Source organism: Lagenorhynchus albirostris, chromosome 15, assembly GCF_949774975.1.
Source record: "Lagenorhynchus albirostris chromosome 15, mLagAlb1.1, whole genome shotgun sequence".
In the NCBI taxonomy this organism is placed as follows: Eukaryota; Metazoa; Chordata; class Mammalia; order Artiodactyla; family Delphinidae; genus Lagenorhynchus; species Lagenorhynchus albirostris.
The window spans coordinates 61,621,373-61,642,090 of record NC_083109.1 but is presented as its reverse complement, the minus strand read 5'-3'; the positions used below and the strand labels follow the sequence as shown (position 1 = coordinate 61,642,090).

Below are 20,718 nucleotides of genomic sequence, written 5' to 3'. Positions count from 1 at the left end.
GTGACTCCTCTTACCGTTCCCCCTGCAGCCCTCCCAAGCACAGGTGGTTTCAGCTCTGTCTCTGTATCTGCAGCCAGGCAGTGGTAGGCATGCCACCTTCAATCCACTTGAGTTCCCTCTTCTCAGGAGCCATGCTTCTTCCCAGGGCTGCGTCACCAGCTCTGCCATCCCTCTTTCTGCTGACTTCCTGGGCGTGGCCTTCACCAGCAGCCCTGGCGACGGCTCATCGTCTTTCTCTCCACTCCTACCTCTCTCCTCCTTCTGGGTGACTCCAGCATCCACAAGGACAGCCAGCAAATGCTCTGTCTTGTCTGTTTCTTGGCCAGGCGGTCAGCAGTCCTCGCTTCTGCCTCCCCTTAGCCCTGCACTCCCTTGGTAGCATCATGGGTCTTACTAGCAATAACTGTGCCCATCTCCATCATTTCTCTTGTCTTTCTCTTCCACTTACTTGGGTACCTCATTTCAGCCATCAGTTGACCTCCATTGCTTTTTCACTATCGGTTACCTTCCACTCTCCTGTCTTGACTTCTCTCCTTGTCCACCTGGTCCATCATTATCCTTTCTTCCAGCCCTTGCTCCTCTTTCCCTCTATTGCCCTGGTCTAGCCAAGTCCCAGCCCTGGTTGGATCTTATCATCCACCTCCTCTATTTCTGAGCATCTGAATATTGCAGGCAAATGTGACACACCTGAGCTAATTTGTCACTTTAAATTCATGACCACAAGCTTCAAGAAAGGACTCAGTCGTGCTCAAAAATCCTACTTTTCTGACTTAGAAATTCCCTTTCCAACTCTCTGTGATGTCTGTCGCACTCAGTTGATGACCATGCCTCTCAATGAAAATAGAAGCCATCAGGGAAGAGCCACTTCGTGTTCTCACCACCAGACCCACAGGTCTCCCCCGAACCTGGGCTCAGCCTTTTCGTTTCTCTCCTTACAGAGAAGAGGAGTCCCTGCACCGGTCAGAGGCTAGTACCTGCCTCCTAGTCAGGCACTGGCTCTTCCAGTTTGCCCTTCTCTCTCCTGGATATTTTCCCGTCTCTGCTGATCATTCCATCAACCTTTGTAAACATGCTTTGTGAAAGTGCAGAGCTTCTTAATCTAGGCCATGGCCGCCTTCCTGCCATAGATAGAATTCAGAAGTCTGTGAACTTGGGGAGGGCATCGTGGAATTCAAATCTATATTTTCTCTAACCTTGAACTGAATTTGTTTGTTTCTTCTGTTAGGAATGTCGGCAACAACCCAGCAGTGTTAGAGTAGCTGGGAGGTTGTCCTCAGTGAAATCCCAGGTATCTTCAAATGGCATTTCAGTTGTGACAGATATCTTGAATATTGTTTACCTTCATCAGTACTTTGAAATTATCATAGTTATGTCACCTGCCATTAGGTCTTGTTATTTAATGTGTTGACCAGGAAGCTGATTTCCTGTATTATTATCCCGTATTATTATATCACAGATTAAAAAAAGAATTTTTGGTAACTATTTCAATATAATTACCTTTCTTTACAATCTTGCATATTTTATTTTATGCATTTGAAAACATTATTCTGGGGAAGGGTCTGTAGATTTCACCCGACCACCGAAGGAGTTGGTGGCCTGTGAAGATTAAGCAGGCCTGCAGGAACATCTCTGTCTTGAAATAACTCCAACCAAAGCAAAACCATCCCCCCCTCACTTGATTCCACATCCCCTTTCTACTTCTGGCCTGTGATCCTCCCACTCAGAGGAAAGCATCTTGAATGAGATGTGTGTTCTCACTGTTCCTTCCTCTTCCCCTCTAGTTTTTTTCTTCACCCACCCCCAGCTGGCCCGCCATCTGCACCCCTCCAAGGACACTGCTGGTCCCCCGTGCCTGCCATGATCTCAGACCCCATAGATCCTTCTTTGTCCTCATCTTGTTCCACCTTTGGAGGAATTTGACCCAGTCGATTGCTCCCTCGTTCCCTAGACTCTGTCCTCTGGCTTTCAGACACTCATTCTCCTGGTTTTCGTCCCACCTCCCTCTGGACTCCCCCGCGTCCTGATTGGCTCATTCTCGTCTCGCCAGCTTCTAAATATTACTTTTCCTAGTTGGTCTCATATATTCCATGGTTTTATTTATTTTTTATTATTAAATTCTCATTTCGAAATAATTTCAGACTTATATAAATGTTGCCAGAATACCGCAAAGAATTCCTGATACCTTCCCTCTGATTTCCCAGGTGTTAGCATTATAATGTTTGCTTTGTTGTCCTTTCTCTCATTATATATGTGTATATATAATTTTTTTCCTGAACCATTTTAGAATAAGTTGCACCCATGATGCTCCTTTATTCCTAACTACTTCAGTGTGAATTTTCCTAAAAACAAGAGCTCTTATATAGCCCAGTAATCCAAATTAGGAAATTGACATTGCTACAGTACTGTTACCTCATTTGCAAACCTAATATAAGTTTTGCTACTTATAGCAAAAGAGGAAAAATAATTTCCCCTTGTCCAGATTCAATCCAGGACCACACGTTGCCTTTGAACTGTCATATCTCTTTGCTCTTTTAAAATCCAGAACAGTTTCTCAGTCTGCGATTTTAGTACCTTGACGTTTTTGCATAGTGGAGGCCAGTTATTTTGTAGAATGCCCCTCGATTTGGATTTTTTTGATGTTTCCTCAGACAAGTCCAAATGCATCTGTTCATCTCGGGCAGGGATACTGCACATGTGAATGTCTGTGCTGCTCAGTGCATCATATCAGGAGGCATATGACATCAATTAGCCGCATTACCGACGATAACTTTTTTTTTTGTAGTATGTAAAGTATGAAGTACACTAATATTGTTGTGCAGCTGTTGGTGTTTTTAATGTGGATCACTTTTTCACCAATTAGTTTTAGCATCCATTGATAATTCTTGCTTGAAACTATTATTATTGCTGACGAGTGATGATTTTCTAATTCCATCATTCTTTCTATAAAGTTTTTTAAGTGTCACATGGCTTTTAATGACCCCCCACGTCCTGATGACACCTACATTTATATCTCAACACCATTCTCTGGAGCTTTAGGCTTATATCTGCACCTCTTCATTTATATATACATCCCTAGATGATTTATTATATCCAGGAGGTAGCTTTTGATTTTCACCTCTTGGGCCCCAAGTCTATTCATTGCCTAGATTTCCCCACTTCAGTAAGTGGCCCTACTGTTGTCCCAACTGCTTAAACCTAATAGTTAGATGTCGTTTTTTATTTTGCTCTTCCCTTTCTCCCTCACCCAAGTATGTTGGCAAGTTCTAGCTCTCCTATCTCTAGAATCATTCTCTCCATCTCTGTAGATTAGGCCAAGGTCATAAACTATGACTTTCTGCCTATTTTATAAATAAAGCTTTACTGGGACACAGCCATACCCATTCATTTACCCATTGTGTGGCTGTTTTCATGTTACAAAGGTCAGAGTTAAGTAGTTGCAACAGAGATCCCTGTATGGCCCTCAAGCCTAAAACATCTACTGTTTGTCCCTTTAAGGAAAAGTCTGCTGACCTCTGATCTAAGCGGTTGTCTCTGGCCTGGACATCTGCAGTGGACAGTTCCTTCCATCTGACCTCCCTACTTCAACTCTCACAGGAGTCCAGATGATCTTTTAAAAACATGGAGCAGATAATGTGATTGTCTTGCTTAAAACCTGATGATATCCCATTGCTCGTAGAATAAAGTAAATTCTTACGTGGCCTGTAAGGGGCTATGTAATCTTGCCCCATCCTCTCCAACCTGACATTACGCCATTCTCCTGCTTATGCTTCTTTGCTGTTTCTGGAACAGTCCAAGCCTTTTCCATCCTCTGGGCATTTATGCTTGTTCCCTGCCTGAAATACTCTTCCCCCAGATCCTTCATGTCTGATTCATTCTTACCCTGAGGTCCTCCCTCCTGGTGGCCTTCTCTGGTCAACCTAAGGTCATTCGCTTCACTACAGAGCAGGACAAGTCTACCTTGTTCACTGTTAGCTCATTAGTGCCTGATACAGTGCCTGGCACAGCGTAAGAGCCAAATCACAGTTTGTTGAAAGGAGAATGAATGAACGAGCGAATGGAGTGAATGAATAGACAAACACATTTCAAAATCATTTGTTTTTTCCATTGATTTTTTTTGAGCTGTAGTTAAATATGGTCTTTCCTGAGTCTTTTAGACGCCTTGGTTTGTTACAAAATTTTTATGATAAATGGTTACTTCTGCTAATGCATTGTTTTAAAAATTCTGTTCAGGAATTCCATACTTAAACCAGGAAGAAGAAAGACAGTTAAGAGAGCAGTATGATGAAAAACGTTTACAGTCCAACGGTGCAGGCGCTTTGTCGTACGCGTCTCCTAACACTTCAAAATGTCCCGTGACGATTCCTGAGGATCAGAAGAAGTTTATTGACCAAGTGGTGTAAGTTCCTAAACTGAAACCAAACGTGCGTTGAGTCACGTGTCTTGGAGCAGGGCTGACGTCTGTATCTCAGGCTCGTGCTTCACGTGCACAGTGCACACAGAGGTGTGATGTCTGAGGGGCAGGATTTAACTGTGGTGTATCTGAGTTTGTGTCACAGCTGTCAACTGTAAATCGAGTTCTGTGTACTGTACTTAGACTTCCCATGTGTCGCCAGGCAAGAGACTATCTTGGCCAAGTGGTCAGACCTGCGTGGACCACGGGCCTGACAGCCACCGTCCAGTCCCCATGAAAGCAGAGGCCCATCCAGATATTTGCAACACATCCATGTTTTTTTCTCTTGCAGTGAAGTTTCTGACAAGCAAACGTGCCCTCGGAGGAGCGTCTGGTTTTGCTCTGTTTAGCTGTCAGTATAACTGCTTTACTAGCAAAGTAAAAATGCAAATCATTTGTATTGCTGAATCCTGGAGAAGTTGTTGAGAACTCATTAATAACAGCAACAAATGCCAAAATAAAGTATTTTTCTTTAAGCCTTACTGAACTAAAAAGTTATAACATGATTTGGTAAAATTACAGTGTCGTATGTTCTTGTATTTGGATTGCTTTTGAGTGTGATGATTCTGCTGGTTGACAACTTCATTCCTTGATGATGCTGATGGTCATGTTTTTATTCTAATTCCTCAGAGAGAAAATAGAAGATTTATTACAAAGTGAAGAAAACAAGAACTTGGATTTAGAGCCATGTACTGGGTCAGTTGCCCTGAATATTTTCATGTGTACTTTTTTTGGAAAGGTAGATGATTTCTGGCATGTGCTCCATTTGGTTGCTTAAAAATGCTTTCATAAATAGTCTTTTTATTATAGGTATGTTCCCAATATTTCAGCACTAACTTTAGCATTAACAGAATTGGGACCATGGTATATAGAGACACTGAATGAATGCTTTGTTCCATCCTGGAGGGGAGAAAACTGTTGTGCACCTTTGCTTTCAGTCATGCTCAAGAGTGGCATCATTATTGTAGCCTCGACTTGCACTTCATACATAAAGGCTTCAGAAGAGCAGAATTTACTGTCAGGCTACTCCTGTCCCTTTTTTTTTTTTTTTTTTTGCGGTACGCGGGCCTCTCACTGTTGTGGCCTCTCCCGTTGCAGAGCACAGGCTCCGGACGCACGGGCTCAGCGGCCATGGCTCACGGGCCCAGCCGCTCCGCGGCATGTGGGATCTTCCCAGACCGGGGCATGAACCCGTGTCCCCTGCATCGGCAGGTGGACTCTCAGCCACTGTGCCACCAGGGCAGCCCTACTCCTGTCCTTTTAATTTCTCTCTGCAGTAAAAAACATCAGTGTTTCGTAGAGTCAGTGACTGAAACAGCCTGCTTTCCTTCCTTTTACTTTGTGACTAGCTTCACAGAAGTGTTTTAATACATCTGTCTACTTAAAACTCTTCATACAGCCACAGGAAGTAATACTTTGGTTAGACAAGAACTTCTGCCTCTTCTATAAAGGCAGTATAATAATAATAATAATAAAGAGCATTTCGATGAAGAAAAGTGGTGAGGAATCCTCCCACCTCAAACATCCTGTCTGCTCTTGTTTGCACATTACCTGTCGCTTCTGATGAAGTCTCCTTTAAAAATTAAATATTTTTCCCAATTTGAAAAAGAATAAATACATGTATATGAATAACTCAATCACTTTGCTCTACACCTGAAACCAACTCAGCATTGTTAATCAACTATACTCCAATATGAAATAAAAAAAATTCAATCCATCTTTATTTATTCTATCCATTATTATTATCATTATTATTTTAAATTTTATGTATTTTTGGCTGCATTGGGTCTTTGTTGCTGTACGTGGGCTTTCTCTAGTTGCGGTAAGCGGGGGCTACTCTTTGTTGCAGTGCGTGGGCTTCTCTTGTTGCAGAGCATGGGCTCTAGGAGCGCAGGCTTCAGTAGTTGTGGTGCGCAGGCTCAGTACTTGTGGCGCACGGGCTAGTTACTCTGTGGCATGTGAGATCTTCCTGGACCAGGGATCGAACCCATGTCCCCTACACTGGCAGGCAGTTTCCCATCCACTGCACCACCAGGGAAATCCCCAATCCATCGTCTAAAAAAAAAAAAAAAAATTAAATGTCTTTCCCAACCAGTGCTTGGTCAGTTTGAATTTTCCTTTAATGAGCCAAAATTAATACCTTTTCATTTGTTTTTATAGGTTCCAAAGAAAACTAATTTATCAGACTTTGAGCTGGAAGTAAGTGTTTATATTATACACGAGAGCTCTGTGAGGGACCCAGGATTTAAAAACTAAATGTAATTTTTTAGCTCTTATTTCATTTTTGATATTCTGCAGTTCTTGGTGATTTGACCATACCATGTTCTTGGGCAGTGCTTTATTTTGTTATTGTTTTCCCCTAATTTCTTAAGTTGAATACCCACTTAATTTATTTCATACCCACTTAATTTATTTCCTTGTTATTCCTTCTTAGTAGATGTTGCAAAGCCTTTACAATTTTCTTTTAACTGTCACTTTGGCCTGTCCATTAACTTCTGGATGTGTAGTGTTTTTGTTCTTTGAAGGTATCAATATATGGTAAAGATTTGGTTTTAAGACCTGGGAAATACTCAGGTGAATGCTTTTTCTAAAACAGGGGTTAGGCCATGGGTAGGTTTCAGGAGGCCTATGAATCCCCTGAAACAATATCCAAAATTGTGTGTGTGTATTTTTCTGGCGGTGTTTCTATTGGTTTAATTATATTTTCAAGTGGATCTCTAACTCAAAAATTGAGTATCAGGATTAGACAGATGGATGTTTGCACTTGACTTTGTTTGGGGTTCTTGTTCTTTCGTTAGAGTCTGCCAGTGGCATGTATACTGGGAATTTACTTTGACCAAAACAGGAAAAGGGCCATTGTTGTTTGACCAGGCTCCTTTCCTCTCACATTATCGTTGCCACGTACTCCACCCGAGTTCCAGATTCCTCTCCTGGGCAGATGAAACTACTGTGCCGGATTACAGCAGAGTTACTCATCTCACATCTCCCCTGTGCATGCCCCAGATCATCCAAAGAGACCTTCAGAATTTTTCTTAGGAAGTAAACATTGTGATATTTAGAAGCAAGATTTGACAGTGTAGTAATGAGTTGACTGTATTACGGGATGCCTGACATTTCAGAAGATGCCTAAGTCCTAAAAATATTAATTTGAAATCAGTTACATTCCTGTGTGTTTTTTTTTTTTTTTTTGCGGTACGCGGGCCTCTCACTGTTGTGGCCTCTCCCATTGCGGAGCACAGGCTCCGGACGCGCAGGCTCAGCGGCCATGGCTCATGGCCCAGCCGCTCCGTGGCATGTGGGATCTTCCTGGACTGGGGCGTGAACCCGTGTCCCCTGCATCGGCAGGCAGACTCTCAACCACTGCGCTACCAGGGAAGCCCACATTTCTGTGTTTTAAGAGGAGAGAGAGGGAAACATTTAGTAGCTGAAATTACTCTAAAGTCTTCCTAGTAGCGGTATTTATTTCATACTTAATAAAACTTAAGTAATGAAATTATGGCTATGTAGTTGTTTTTAAAATACGTAGGGTTTTAGCTGTTGTCTCATCTACTGACGTCATGTTTTCTTTCTTTTCTTTAGGTATCCCAAAGGCATTCATGTTGAGACTTTAGAAACTGAAAAGGTAACCTCAAGAATTATCCAGGGCCAACATCAAATGCATGAAACCTATGCAACAGTATGCAAATGCAAAATGCAATCAAATCGAGCAGTTGAAAGTCAGAGTTTACTCCTTGGCTCTGCTACATATGAACTGGGTGACACTGGGCAAGTCATTTCCCCTCTGCCAGCCTCGTTTTCCTCATTTGTGCATTGGGCATGAGCATGGTAATGAGCTATACCTATCTCACAGCTTTTTAAAAAATAGTTATCAAGTGGGTAGATGGAAGTGAACATGCTTTGTAAACTTGAAAGTATGCAAATGTTAGTACATGTTCTTAATCCTCACAGAAAGCTGATATACATGGTATCCATGTAATAATTGCTTCCTGTTATGTGGCCCAGTAAAATTAAATTTTAGAATCTGGGGCATAAACATAGCTATCATCATGTACTCCCAGGGTGCAGTGATAGAACTGTGATGGGTAAAGGTGGGCTGATGGTGAGCTAATAGTGCGTTCCTTCTACAGAATTTTAGAATTTAGTTCTTGTTGTTAAGTCAGATGTCTAATTAAATAAGAGATTAAGTAAATTAAGTCTTGCTAGAAGAAAAATCTCAAACTTTGACACAGGAGGTTTTGTAGTATATTTGATTGATACAAAATGCAGTATGTGAGAAAGAAGGTGCTAGTTATCTGACAAGTTACCAGAAAATCCAGGATTTTTTTTTTCTCCCTTTTTTTTGGCCATACCACACGGCTTGTGGGATTTTAGTTTCCCGACCAGGGATTGAACCCGGGCCCTTGGCAGTGAGAGCCTGGAAGCCTAACCACTGGACCACCAGGGAATTCCCCAGGATTTTTTTCTTATGTTAATGAAATGTAGAAATTTTTTTATCGAGGTGTGGTTAACTTACAATATTACAGTTTCAGGTGTACAACATAGTGATTCAACATTCTTTATAGATTATATAGAAATTATCTTAAAAACAACTATTTAGAAATTCACGTTCAAATGCAGCATCTTAGTGTTCATTATGGAGTGTCTTATTCTCACAGTCTGTTGATATTTATAATTGTCTTTTGGGGTGATTAATAAACCATGGGAAAATGTCATGGAAACACGGAGGTGGAGTTTTGGTTTGTAAAGCCAAACTCAACTTTTGGTGGCATTTCAAAATACTTTCAGTGTGTTTAGCCCATGAAGGACTGTGCAGTGAGAAAAACTGTACTTCTACTGGTAGCAGAATCTGAATTTTGGGGGGTAGGGGTCAGGTAGCTTCCAGAAAATTGTATATCTGCTTTATGTCTTTTAGAAAGAGCGCTATATTGTTATCAGCAAAGTAGATGAAGAAGAACGTAAAAGAAGAGAGCAGCAGAAACACGCTAAGGAACAGGTGATTGGATTATGTTCATTTCCTTTGGGTGAGAAATGGCTACAGAGTTGTAGATCCTGTGATAGATTCAATTTAATGAATATTTTTCTACTAGAGAAGAATCGAATTGGTAGCAAAACCTGGAAGAGAATGAGGGGAACCTAAGGTTAAGTAATTAGATGCAGCCAACAAAGTGAGGCTGGCATCATGGTTGACCAGTCTTCACTTCCATGAAGCAGTCTTGGAGAAGGAATTAGTGGTTATCATTTAAATTGTGTGTCACTGAGCTTCACAGCCCATTAACTAATCTTGCTGTGTCTAACTTCAGGCACAGTTACTAGTTTTCCTAAAACAAAGTTTAGATGATATGATTTGACAGATTAGGATGCACGGTCATATTTGCATCGTTGGAACCTCGCCCTGGTTGTCCTCTGGAGAATGGATTCGAGTAAGTCTGGAGGCAGGGAGACCAGTTCACCTGCGGAGTAACCAGCTAAGAGATGTCAGTGCCCTGGAACAGGAAAGTTAGTAGCAGTTTAGGTGGAATCTGGCCATCTTTAGAAGGTAGCATCAGGAATTTGTGATTGGATGTGGGTGGTGAAAGACGAAGGCAGAAGAAACAAGATGCTCAGGCCGGGAAGTTGGGCAGCTGGGTAGGCTGACATCAGTCCACTTAGATGGGGTGGCGGAGTGGTGTTGGTGGGGGGGGCGCAGGTGGAGGAGGCCAGGAGTGGGTTTGGGCGAGGGTGGACGTCCAGCTCACCCATGCATAAAGCAGGGCCACATCAGACTAATGCAACCAGGAAAGACACAGCAAGCCTCTGTTAGATTTAGACAGTTTATGACTTAGAGAAGGTGACAGCTACACGTGGTGCTTGTCCCACAAACCAAAAAGACAACACTGAAACAAAAGGGGCCAGATGACTGCAGAGTGAGCTGTGGATGCCCCATCGCCGAGCAGCCAACTCTAGACTGTGGCTAAGTGCTTTCATACTCTGTAGCTCTATTCTGAAAAGGCAGTGGGGCAGGAAGCCCCAGGCCTCATCAGAACCTGGGCAGCAGTGAGAAACTGTCTCATGACAGCCTCCCAGGTGAGAGAGGGAGGTGGCCTCCCATCCTCTCCTGGGGTGTTCCATCCAGATGCACATTAGTTACATCTCAAGCCTTTGCCTGCGTGGACTATCTGGATATGTGCAAGGTCACCAGGATACCGTGGTAGGGCTGTACCCCTACAGTGGACAAAGGTGTTACATTCTGCTTTTGAGCAGATGAGGTTTTCGATGTTTTGGGGGCATCTGAGCATTGGTGTCCTGTCAGCAGATTGTCGTGCTGGAGTGCAGGAGAGGGGTGAGGGCTGGACTTTGTTGTTGTTGGCAGAGAGACCGGGACAGGATGAGAGCACCTATCATATGCATGAGGAAGGAGCAGAGGGCCCAGGGTCGGATCCTGAGGACCACCAGCATCTGAGTGATGGGCAGAAGTGCAAAAATGTGCCTGAGGTTATTGTGACACCGCAGCCAAGGGGAAGAGTGTTTGAAGAAGGGGATGTTGACAGGGTCTGATGTTCTTGAGAAGTAGAATGAGGACTGAGACATAGCCATTGGGTTTAGCCTTGGGAGTAGGTTTTTTTCTTCTTTTTTAAAGAACATTCTTTAAAAAGTTAAAATAATTTTAATTCTGGTAAAATGTATAACATAAACTTTACCATCTTAACCATTTTAAACTGTACAGTTTTGTACTGTAAAATATATTCACACTGTTGTGCAACTGTCACCACCATCCATCTCCAGAACTCCTTTCATCCTGCAAAACTGAAACTCTGTACCCATTAAACAATAACTTCCCATTCCCCCATCCCTCAGCCTCTGGTAACCACCATTCTACTTTCTGTCTCTGTCAATTTGACTGCTCTAGGTGCCTCATGTAAGTGGAATCGTACAGTATTTGTCTGTTACTGGCTTAGTTCACTTAGCATAATGTCATTTAGGTTCATCTGTGTTGTAGCATGTGACAGAATTTCCATTCTTTTTAAAGGCTGAATAATATCGTATGTACTACATTTTGTTTATCCGTTTATCTGCTGTTGGACACTTGTGTTGCTTCTACCTTTTGGTTCTTGTGAATAACGCTGCTCTGCACATGGGTGTACAAGTATCTCTTTGAGTCCTCGCAGTTCTTTGGGGCACATACCCAGGAGTGGGATTGCTGGCTCGTATGGTAGCTCTGTTTCTAATTTTTTGAGGACCAGCCACACTTTTCCACAGTGACTGCACCACTTTACATTCCCACCAACAGGGCACAAGTGTTCCAATTTCTCCACATCCCTGCCAACGCTTGTTAGACTTGAGAGTAGTTTAAAGAGGTGAGCAACTTCAGTGAGGGTGAAGCAGGGGAGCAGGGGGCTTGCGGGTCCCTGGGAGTTGAACTGGACCTAGTGAGTGGAGAGGAGTCTTTAAGGAATTTAGCTGTGAAGAGACAAGAAGGAGAGTGGTTGCGTGGAGCTCAGATTAAAGGAAGGGGTTTCAAGATAGGAGAGAAATTGAGCCCATTTAAGTGCATTGGGAATAAAACAGGAGAGAAGAAACTGAATGGGGATGAGTCTCAGTGTTGTGCTATAAAAATTTTATAAAAATGCATTTGACCAGGAAAAAACAGTCTGAACATTCTTGATTTGACAGTCAGCTGCTGGGTGGGTCACCTCAGAATTGAATTCAGTATTGAGTTTGGCCAGCAGGTGGCAGCTTTTAAAAGTTTGTGTTTCTAAGGCAACTTGAGAGACTAGGAAATTTCAACAGTTGATGGGAAGTGATGGGTAAACCCTAGCACTGTTATTTTAGTAACTAATGAATAATTTGCCACTTTGCTCATTTTAAAACAGAAGAAAGTTATGTGCATAGGTCATTTCAGATGCAGTTGTTTGGGGTGATAGCTCAAAGCATGTGAAACTAAAGCTATCTAACTCCATATAAAACTTCAGTCTTTTTTTTTTTTTGCCTAGATTTTAACCCGTTCAAATAAGCAATATGTATACGTCAATAGTGGTTTTTTTGTTTTGTTTTTAAATTAGGAAGAACTGAATGATGCTGTGGGGTTTTCTAGAGTCATTCATGCCATTGCTAATTCGGTAAGTGAACCAGACTTTTTAACTAATTTCATGAACATAACATTTAAGGTGAAATGCCCAGTTATCATTGCACATTAATCATCTGGTCACGTTTAGATTGTTTACCTGGTCTGGAGGGAGAAGTTAGAACTTCATAAAGACAGAATGTTGTTATAAGGCGCTTAGTGTGACATCGTAATTGCGGTATTATATCCAAACCATTTTTTTAGAAAGCATTTCTTGTAAAACGCAGGGGAGGATTATACAGTGACAGCCTTATGTGGCTCCATGGAACTAATATTTATTATTCTCAAAACCAATAAGAAGCAGAATAACAAACTAAAGAATATGGTGAGAAACAATCTAGTGTTTGAAGCGTTTTATTCCTTAATTAGAAGAATCTAGAGGGTAAAAATAATTGTATAGAGTTCTCTGCATAACTGTGATTGAATCTTATATCTCATAGCCTTAATAACATTTGATACATTTAAAAAAATGTATTGACCATTTGTGTAAATATGCTGGAGGGTTCTGTAATAGATAGGATAGACATTTCCCCTTGTTTCGTAAATCCTTTCAGGAAAGAGGCACCCACATCTTGAATAGATTAAACTGGGTCTTGCTGCTGGTTGTTTTGTGAGTTATGCATCCGAGTCAGACTGCTTGCCTGGATGCTAAGTTGCCTGGAATCCAAGACTTTTCTTTACTTGAGTAGCTGGCCTAGGGAGAAGAAGTTGTTCCCCTGCAGGAGGAGTCATCTTGTCCCTTAGACGCTGAACTCTGCATCAGGGAAGCTTTACGGCCAGACTCCAGGAGTCCGTGAATGTCTCACCACCAGGTGCAGGCTTGTCAAACAGGAGCATCTGAGGAGAGGCAGCCACTGTCCCCCGTGGGGGCGGGGGCTGTGGCCAGTAAACAGAAGTTAGAGAGCCTTGTGAAGGAGGAGGGCTGGCTCACCTGGAGCTCTTTCGCTCAAGTAAGTGACGTCATCAGAACGGAATAGAGAGTTGGATGAGCCTGGAGAAAAACCAAGGTGTGAGTCTCTTGAGAAGTGGCTAAGATTACAGGTATCCAGAAAAGCAGAGAGGAGTCATGTTTGCTTACATTATATACTCTTAGCAACCTTTAGAGCAGTGGTTGATTTGACTGAGGCTGTCCGTGAAACACAGAGATGTGGGGTGGCAGTTGGCTTTGAGCCCTCTTATAGCCACTGTGAGGGTTTAGGTAGCTTTTCCAAGATTGGGACGTTTGTTTGCCTTGTACAAACAGTTTGGATACCTTAGCCTGCTGTGCCTCTGTTTATTTTTTCTCTCTGTTGTCTCTCTTCTGCAGAGTGATTCATAGTATGTTGCTGACCATTGGTAGTTCACGTCACAAAGCATACTGCGAGAAAAGCCCTATTTATTAGTGATCCAGACTTAAAATTTAAAAGTCACATACCTTAAAAATACTAACATAGTTAAACTCTGTAGAGCCAGTGAACAGTAGACTCTCTTTATATCAGATCAAATTCTTTTCCCATCACTCTTGGTAGTGAATCTGTTTTAAAAAATTTTGTATTAATTTTTCACCCAGAGAAAAGTTGCAAAACTGGTGCAGAGTTTCCATATATCCCTCACCTAGCTACCCCAATGTTATTATCTTACATAATATACGGTTATCAGAACCAGGAAATTAACATTGGTACAATATTATGAACTAATTTGAATTTCACCCTTTTCCACTAAGTCCTTTTTCTATTCACAATTCTATCTAGGATCCCACATTGCATTTACTTGTTATTTCTCCTTAGTTTTCTGCAGTCTGTAATTTTCTTTGTCTTTTATAACCTTGATATATTTTAAAAAATATTTATTTATTTATTTGGCTATGTCAGGTGTTAGTTGCGACATGTGGGCTCTTCCTTGCGGCACTTGGGCTGCTCTGTAGATGTGGTGCATGGGCTCCAGAGCGCATGGGCTTAGTAGTTGCGGCACGTGGGCTCTCTAGGTGTGGTGCGTGGGCTCTAGAGCGCACAGGCTTAGTTGTCCCAGGCATGTGGGATCTTAGTTCCCTGACCAGGGATCGAACCCATTTCCCCTGCATTGAAAGGTGGATTCTTAACCACTGGATCACCAGGAAAGTCCCAACCTTGATATTTTTAAAGAGTGTTGACTGTAATTTTGTCAGATGTCTCTCAGTTTGGATTTGTCTGATCTTTTCTCATGTTGGATTGAGGACATATATTGATTGAGGCAGGAATACCACAGAAATGACGGTTCATGATATTGACCTGAATCACTTGGTTTAGGTGATATCTGCTGGATTTGTGCACTGTAGAGTTACTGTTACCTCCTTTGTGACTGATAAATATTTTTGGGGAGATACTTTGATTGAGACAAGGAAAATCCTGTGTTTTTTTGTTTGTTTGGGTTTTTTTTGGCCGCACCACGTGGCGTGCAAGAGTTCCCTGACCAGGGATCGAACCCTTGCCCCCTGCGGTGGAAGCGCAGAGTCTTAACGACTAGACCACCAGGGAAGTCCCGAAAATCCTGTTTTTCCTCAAGCTTTTGCCTGTAACCGTAGCATTTGTCGGTGGATCTTGCCTGCAGCCATTATTGCTGTGGTTTTCTAGTGGCGAGTCTGTGTTTCCCTCTTTCTTTCTCCATTCGTTCTTGGAATTCTTCTAGAAGGAAGAGCTGTCCCTGCTTCCCTGTTTATTTGTTAATTCTTTTTAAAATTTTTTTGGACTCAGGGAAATTTATTTCATTCTACAGATTTTAATCTACTTTTTTTATTGTTTATTTTGGGGCTCAGATGGTACCACCTTGGCCATTGGAGTTTCTTCAGGTTGACTCCCCCTGGAACAAGCCCCCACCCTTTTCTGAGCACGTCCTTACTTTCTGACATCACAAGATGTTCCAGACTCATCTTCTATTTTCCCTGCCTCTGCTGTAGAATCAATGACTTCTCCAAGGAGCCCTGGTTCCTTTTATTGGAGAATGGTGTTTCGAAACCAAGATCTGGTCCTGGGCTACTACTGTGGTGTTAGTGCTTCTAGTTCCCCTCACTGGACAGAGCTAAGAATGATACACGTGTGTAACCATGCATGTATACACACATTGATATTTCCATGTCTGACATATATGTATATATATTAAAAAATGCCTTTATACTGATAGACCTCAGATTGTAGTCCAATACCACAGGGTTTCTTTTTTTTTTAAATTAATTAATTAACTAATTTTTGGCTGCGTTGGGTCTTCATTGCTATGCGCGGGCTTTCTCTAGTTGCGGCTGCGGTGAGCGGGGGCTACTCTTCGTTGCTGTGCTTGGGCTTCTCATCGTGGTGGCTTCTCTTGCTGTGGAGCACAGGCTCTAGGCGCACAGGCTTCAGTAGCTGTGGCACACGGGCTTCAGTAGTTGTGGCTTGTGGGCGCACAGGCTCAGTAGTTGTGGTGCACGGGCTTAGTTGCTCTGTGGCATGTGGGATCTTCCCCGACCAGGGTTCGAACCTGTGTCCCCTGCATTGGCAGGCAGATTCTTAACCACTGCGCCACCAGGGAAGCCCAGGGTTTATTTCCAACCTACTCTCTTTTCTTATTTGTACATTTTTTTCTCCAGCATTGGGAAATGCAGTTCTTATTATATGCTGTTTTCATAGTTCTGTTCTTATCAGCCTCCTTCAGTGTTGTTGAGGGATTCATTTATAATACAGTTAGGTTCATCTTTCAGGTTTCTATTCCATTTTGGGTTCCTTCCACGTCTTCTCTGTGGTTTTAATTAATATTTGGTATTTTAGCATTGTATAGGTGTTCAGAATGTGCCCACACACTGAGCCAAAAGGACAGCTTGTCTTTTGGATTTGGGAGATTTTGTGTAAAATTATTTCAAATAATTATGTTTAGCTCTGTGAGTCAAGGAGTGTTACTCTGAAGGGCCACTGGGACATAGTGAAAAGCTCCACTGTAGTGACCAGATGCTTTATGTTAAAAATGCTGTCACCTGGCTAGCTAAATCCAAGTTGATATTCCGTTTTCGTAGTTTAATTTTTATCAAAATATATGGCACATATATTATACCTTACTGGTTGAAAAGCAGTGAATTTCATTGGAAATATTTCAGAACGAGCCCCATGAATTTTGACATAGATAATGAAGGAAACGAAAACTCATTCTACTTAATAAAATTAGAAATTGGTTATTTTTACCTTTTAGCATTGTTATGAATATATCTTTTGGAAATAAGTGAGTTGTTTTAAAGAATACACTCCGAAAATAGATATTTGGAGTTTGTTGACAAATTATTCGACAGTTCAAGGTACCTAGCATTTTCAGTTACTTTCTTGAGCTCTTCAGTAAAAATTTTACTACTGATTCTTGTGGGTGGCAAGATGAATAAAAACCAGAGAAAAAAAATCAATGAAATCAAAGTCATTTGGAGTTTTACTTTGCATTTTGGATTGAACACCAGAAGAGGAATGAAGTCAGCCCAAATTTCTTTATTTGCATATCTTTATACATTTTTTTTCCCTTAGTGTCAAAAAGTAAGTTTAGTACAAAATCCTTATGGAACTGAACCATACATTTCACTCTCAAGTCCTGATATAATTTTGTACCAAGAAGTCTTTTCCTAATCTTGACTTTTTTTAGGGGAAACTTGTCATTGGACACAATATGCTCTTGGATGTCATGCACACGGTTCATCAGTTCTACTGCCCTCTGCCCTCGGTAAGTGACTTGTCAGCCTGTTTTAAAAATTCTTGAGTCTTTATTACTGAGAAAGTGTTCTCTGCTGGGTGCCATTTCCTTGTCTGCAGCATGCTCCCAGAGGGACAGTCTCCTGAGCTTGGTTGTACATTTTTGGAGATACATAACTACAAGCCATTTTAAGGAATCTTTGGTCATCTGCCATTGCCGGAGCACGGTTAAACATTTGTTTTGTCGTGGCGCCAGTGGTTTGCTCAGTTAGTGCTGGGCGGGGGTTTCCTGGGCCGCAGGTGTGGTCTTCTAGTTTGGTATTGCTAACAGGAGAAATAGCAGGGACGTTGAAGGTGGGGTGGTGCTAGAGGTCATCTAGACTGGATCAGGTTGTGCAAAAGTCTTGCTTACCTCTTTTGAGGCTGCTTCCCTTAGGTTCTCTGTTGACCTCGGTGTTTTTTTTTTTTTACTCTTGGAGCCAGGCCATCTCAGTGCACCAAAGCATGAGCTTTGGGAAAAGAGCTTCTCTTCTATCTCCTCCTCTCCTGCTCCTTGACTGCCCGTGGCCTCGTCTCGTTTGCCCCTCGTCACTCTGTCCTCTCCTCTCCTGTATTTTCTCTCCATATTTTCTGTCCTTTAGTCATCTCACCCACTTCCAGGACTTCAGCTGAAGACACCCACATCTTTTTCTCCAGCTGGGATCTCTCCTCAGATCTGGGTCGTAATTCATGCTGGACCCCACATGTGTCTACCTGGATAGCCTTCACAACGAGAGGTGTTTAAAATTCACATGTTGCAAACAAGATGTGTAACTTAACACAACCTTTCTTTCCTTTAGTCTCCAATCCAGTTCTTTCTCCTGATTTCTTTACTATAAATGATGCCCAGTCACCAATACTGTTTTTAACATCGGTTTTGACCCTTCTTCTGTGCCCCAGATTTGGCCAGTTACAAAATACTGGCAATTTTGTCTCCGGGCTGTCTCTCACATCTGGATTATTTTCATTTCAGGTAGCAAGTAGCCTTATTTCTCATCTGGAATTAGCAAAAAGAATCCAGGCAGGATTCTCTGTCTCGCTTTAACCTTCATCCCATCCTTTAAACCAGAGGTTGGCAAACTTTTTCTATGAAGGGTCAGGTAGGAAAATATTCGGGGCTTTCCAGGCTGGACAGTCTTTGTCAGGACTCTCAACAGTGCCATTGTAGCCTGAAAACTGCCATAGAATGCAGTGCATAAACAAATGGGTGTGGCTTTGTCCCAGTAAAATTTTATTTAAAAAATAGGTGATGGGCCAGATTTGGCCTGCAGGCCATGGTTTTCCAACCTCTGCTTTAAGCTACCACCAGATTAATCTTTTATGACTTCTGGATTGGATGATACCTACTTTATAGAGTTCAGTGCCTTTTATACATCTGCAAAGCCTCAGTTACTTCATATTTCTTACGAGACATCGTTCCATCAGCATCTTGATTACTTTTCTTTGGAAAAGTCCAACACAGCACAGCTCTGAATACAGCGGGTCTGTTGCTTCCCTTGTCCTATTTCTGCAACCTTTAGCTTGTCCCTGCTTTTCATAACAACTGTATCGCCCTCTGGGACTCAAAGACATCATAGTTGTGAGTCTCAAAACAAACATGATGGGTGTTAATTTGCATTGTGTACATCTAAAGAGCTAATGTTAGTTTCAGATCATTCACTCCTTATTGGCCGAATGGTAGCAGTCTCTCTCACGACTTTTTGACCTTTAAAGCAGTGAAGGTATCTGTAAGGAAAGAGGAAAGTATTTAATACTGTTTATAGGTGTTTTGAACACCAAACAGAGCTTGGCATGTAAGATGCATTAAATATTGATTTAACAAATGCGAATCTTCCGACTGTGTCAGTTTTATAATCTCCTGATGTATGGCTCTGTTCACATCACTAACCCTGCTCAAAATTCTGAATTAATCCCACATTCTTTGTTTTTCTATACAGTTGATTCTTTTTAGCCTGGCATATCAAGCTTTCTGTGATCTGGCCCAGCCTTCTTGTGTAATTTAGTCATTCGTTACCATCCTTATTCTCAGCAAGATTGGCTCATTCTCGTTACCATCCTTATTCTCAGCAAGATTGGCTCATTTTTTCCCCTGGAAAGTGTCTTTGGTTTGGGTATATAATTTCCTCCAAGTTGAATTTTCTCTAGCTTTTCTCAATGTTTGCTATATATGGCTTTACCTGTCTTACCAAGGTCCAGCTTACGCCTCTTCTGTGAAGTTTTCCCTGCCTGCTGCCTTGCCCAAGAAGTGATCTTTCCTTTCTCTGAACTCCCACAGAAGTTCAGAGAAACTTCTTTTTGTTTGTGTACCTCTTTTGTTGCATAAATTTTATCTTTACAACTTACTCCCCTTTTCCTTCTAGGTGATTCGCTCCTTGGACAAGGAATATAACCTTTATTTTTTTTTTAATTTTATTTTTCTTACTTTTTGGCTGCATTGGGTCTTTGTTGCTGTGCATGGGATTTCTTTAGTTGTGGCAAGCAGGGGCTACTCTTCATTGCGGTGCACGGGATTCTCATTGCGGTGGCTTCTCTTGTTGCACAGCATGTGCTCTAGGTGTGTGGGCTTCAGTAGTTGTGGCACTCGGGCTCAGTAGTTACGGATCGCGGGCTCTAGAGTGCAGGCTCAGTAGTTGTGACACATGGACTTTGTTGCTCTGTGGCATGTGGGATCTTCCCAGACCAGTGATTGAACCCATGTCGCCTGCATTGGCAGGCAGATTCTTAACCACTGCACCACCAGGGAAGTCCTGGACAAGGAATATAATTTTTTTATTATCCGTGTCTAAATGCCTAGCATAGCACTTAGTATGTAAGCACTTAATAAATGTTATCTTGAATGTAACTAGTTTTGAATCAAATTCTACTAGAAAGAGCATATGATTTGTTGCAAAGTAGGAAGTGGGTTAGGATAAGCAGTTTCATCCCTTGCTTTATTACTCAGGTGACCTGAGTATGTTATTTAACTTCTTTGTGTTCTGTCATTGTTGGAAGGAGAAAATGGTTTTCTTCCATCTACCTTTAGAAGAAGCGATGACAATAAAGAGCAAGACCTATTTAAAATGGTAGAACTTTTACATATGCTGTTGTCAAATGTTGCATTTAAAAGTATACTAAAGAATCCATATTTGGGGACAGCCTTTTAGGGGAGAATCTCCTTTTAAAAGTCTTCTTGGTATTTCATTCAGCATGACCTTTTAGAAGGCACTGGTTTAGAACTCTACTGTATGCTGGCCGTGGAAGTTGCCATAATTCTATTTTTTTTTTGCTTGTGAAGCTTTGTAATGGTATTGAGAGGTTACAGTCTATTGCATTTTTGTGTGACTTAGCATTGAAACCACTTATTCATGTATTGTTCATTAATTTAATGATAGCCATTGAAAAGCTGGTAAATATTTCAAGCTAGCTAAATAGTCTGTATTTACAGGCTTGAAAAGCTAATGGGAAATGGCAGTTGCCTATGAAGCATGAATAACACT

The 20,718-nt window shown here is 41.8% G+C and overlaps 1 protein-coding gene across 4 annotated transcripts in view; it reads left to right on the top strand.

Moving 5' to 3' along the window:
- Positions 1-20,718, top strand: part of PARN (poly(A)-specific ribonuclease) — a 168,412-nt gene that overhangs the window by 10,773 nt on the left and 136,921 nt on the right. For all 4 annotated transcript variants that reach the window (XM_060123781.1, XM_060123780.1, XM_060123779.1 and 1 more), the window contains exons 7-13: positions 4,231-4,396; positions 5,081-5,146; positions 6,611-6,649; positions 8,030-8,072; positions 9,363-9,443; positions 12,490-12,546; positions 17,157-17,234. In XM_060123781.1, the coding sequence (XP_059979764.1) occupies positions 4,231-4,396; positions 5,081-5,146; positions 6,611-6,649; positions 8,030-8,072; positions 9,363-9,443; positions 12,490-12,546; positions 17,157-17,234 (530 nt within the window). The remainder of the gene's footprint in view (positions 1-4,230; positions 4,397-5,080; positions 5,147-6,610; positions 6,650-8,029; positions 8,073-9,362; positions 9,444-12,489; positions 12,547-17,156; positions 17,235-20,718) is intronic.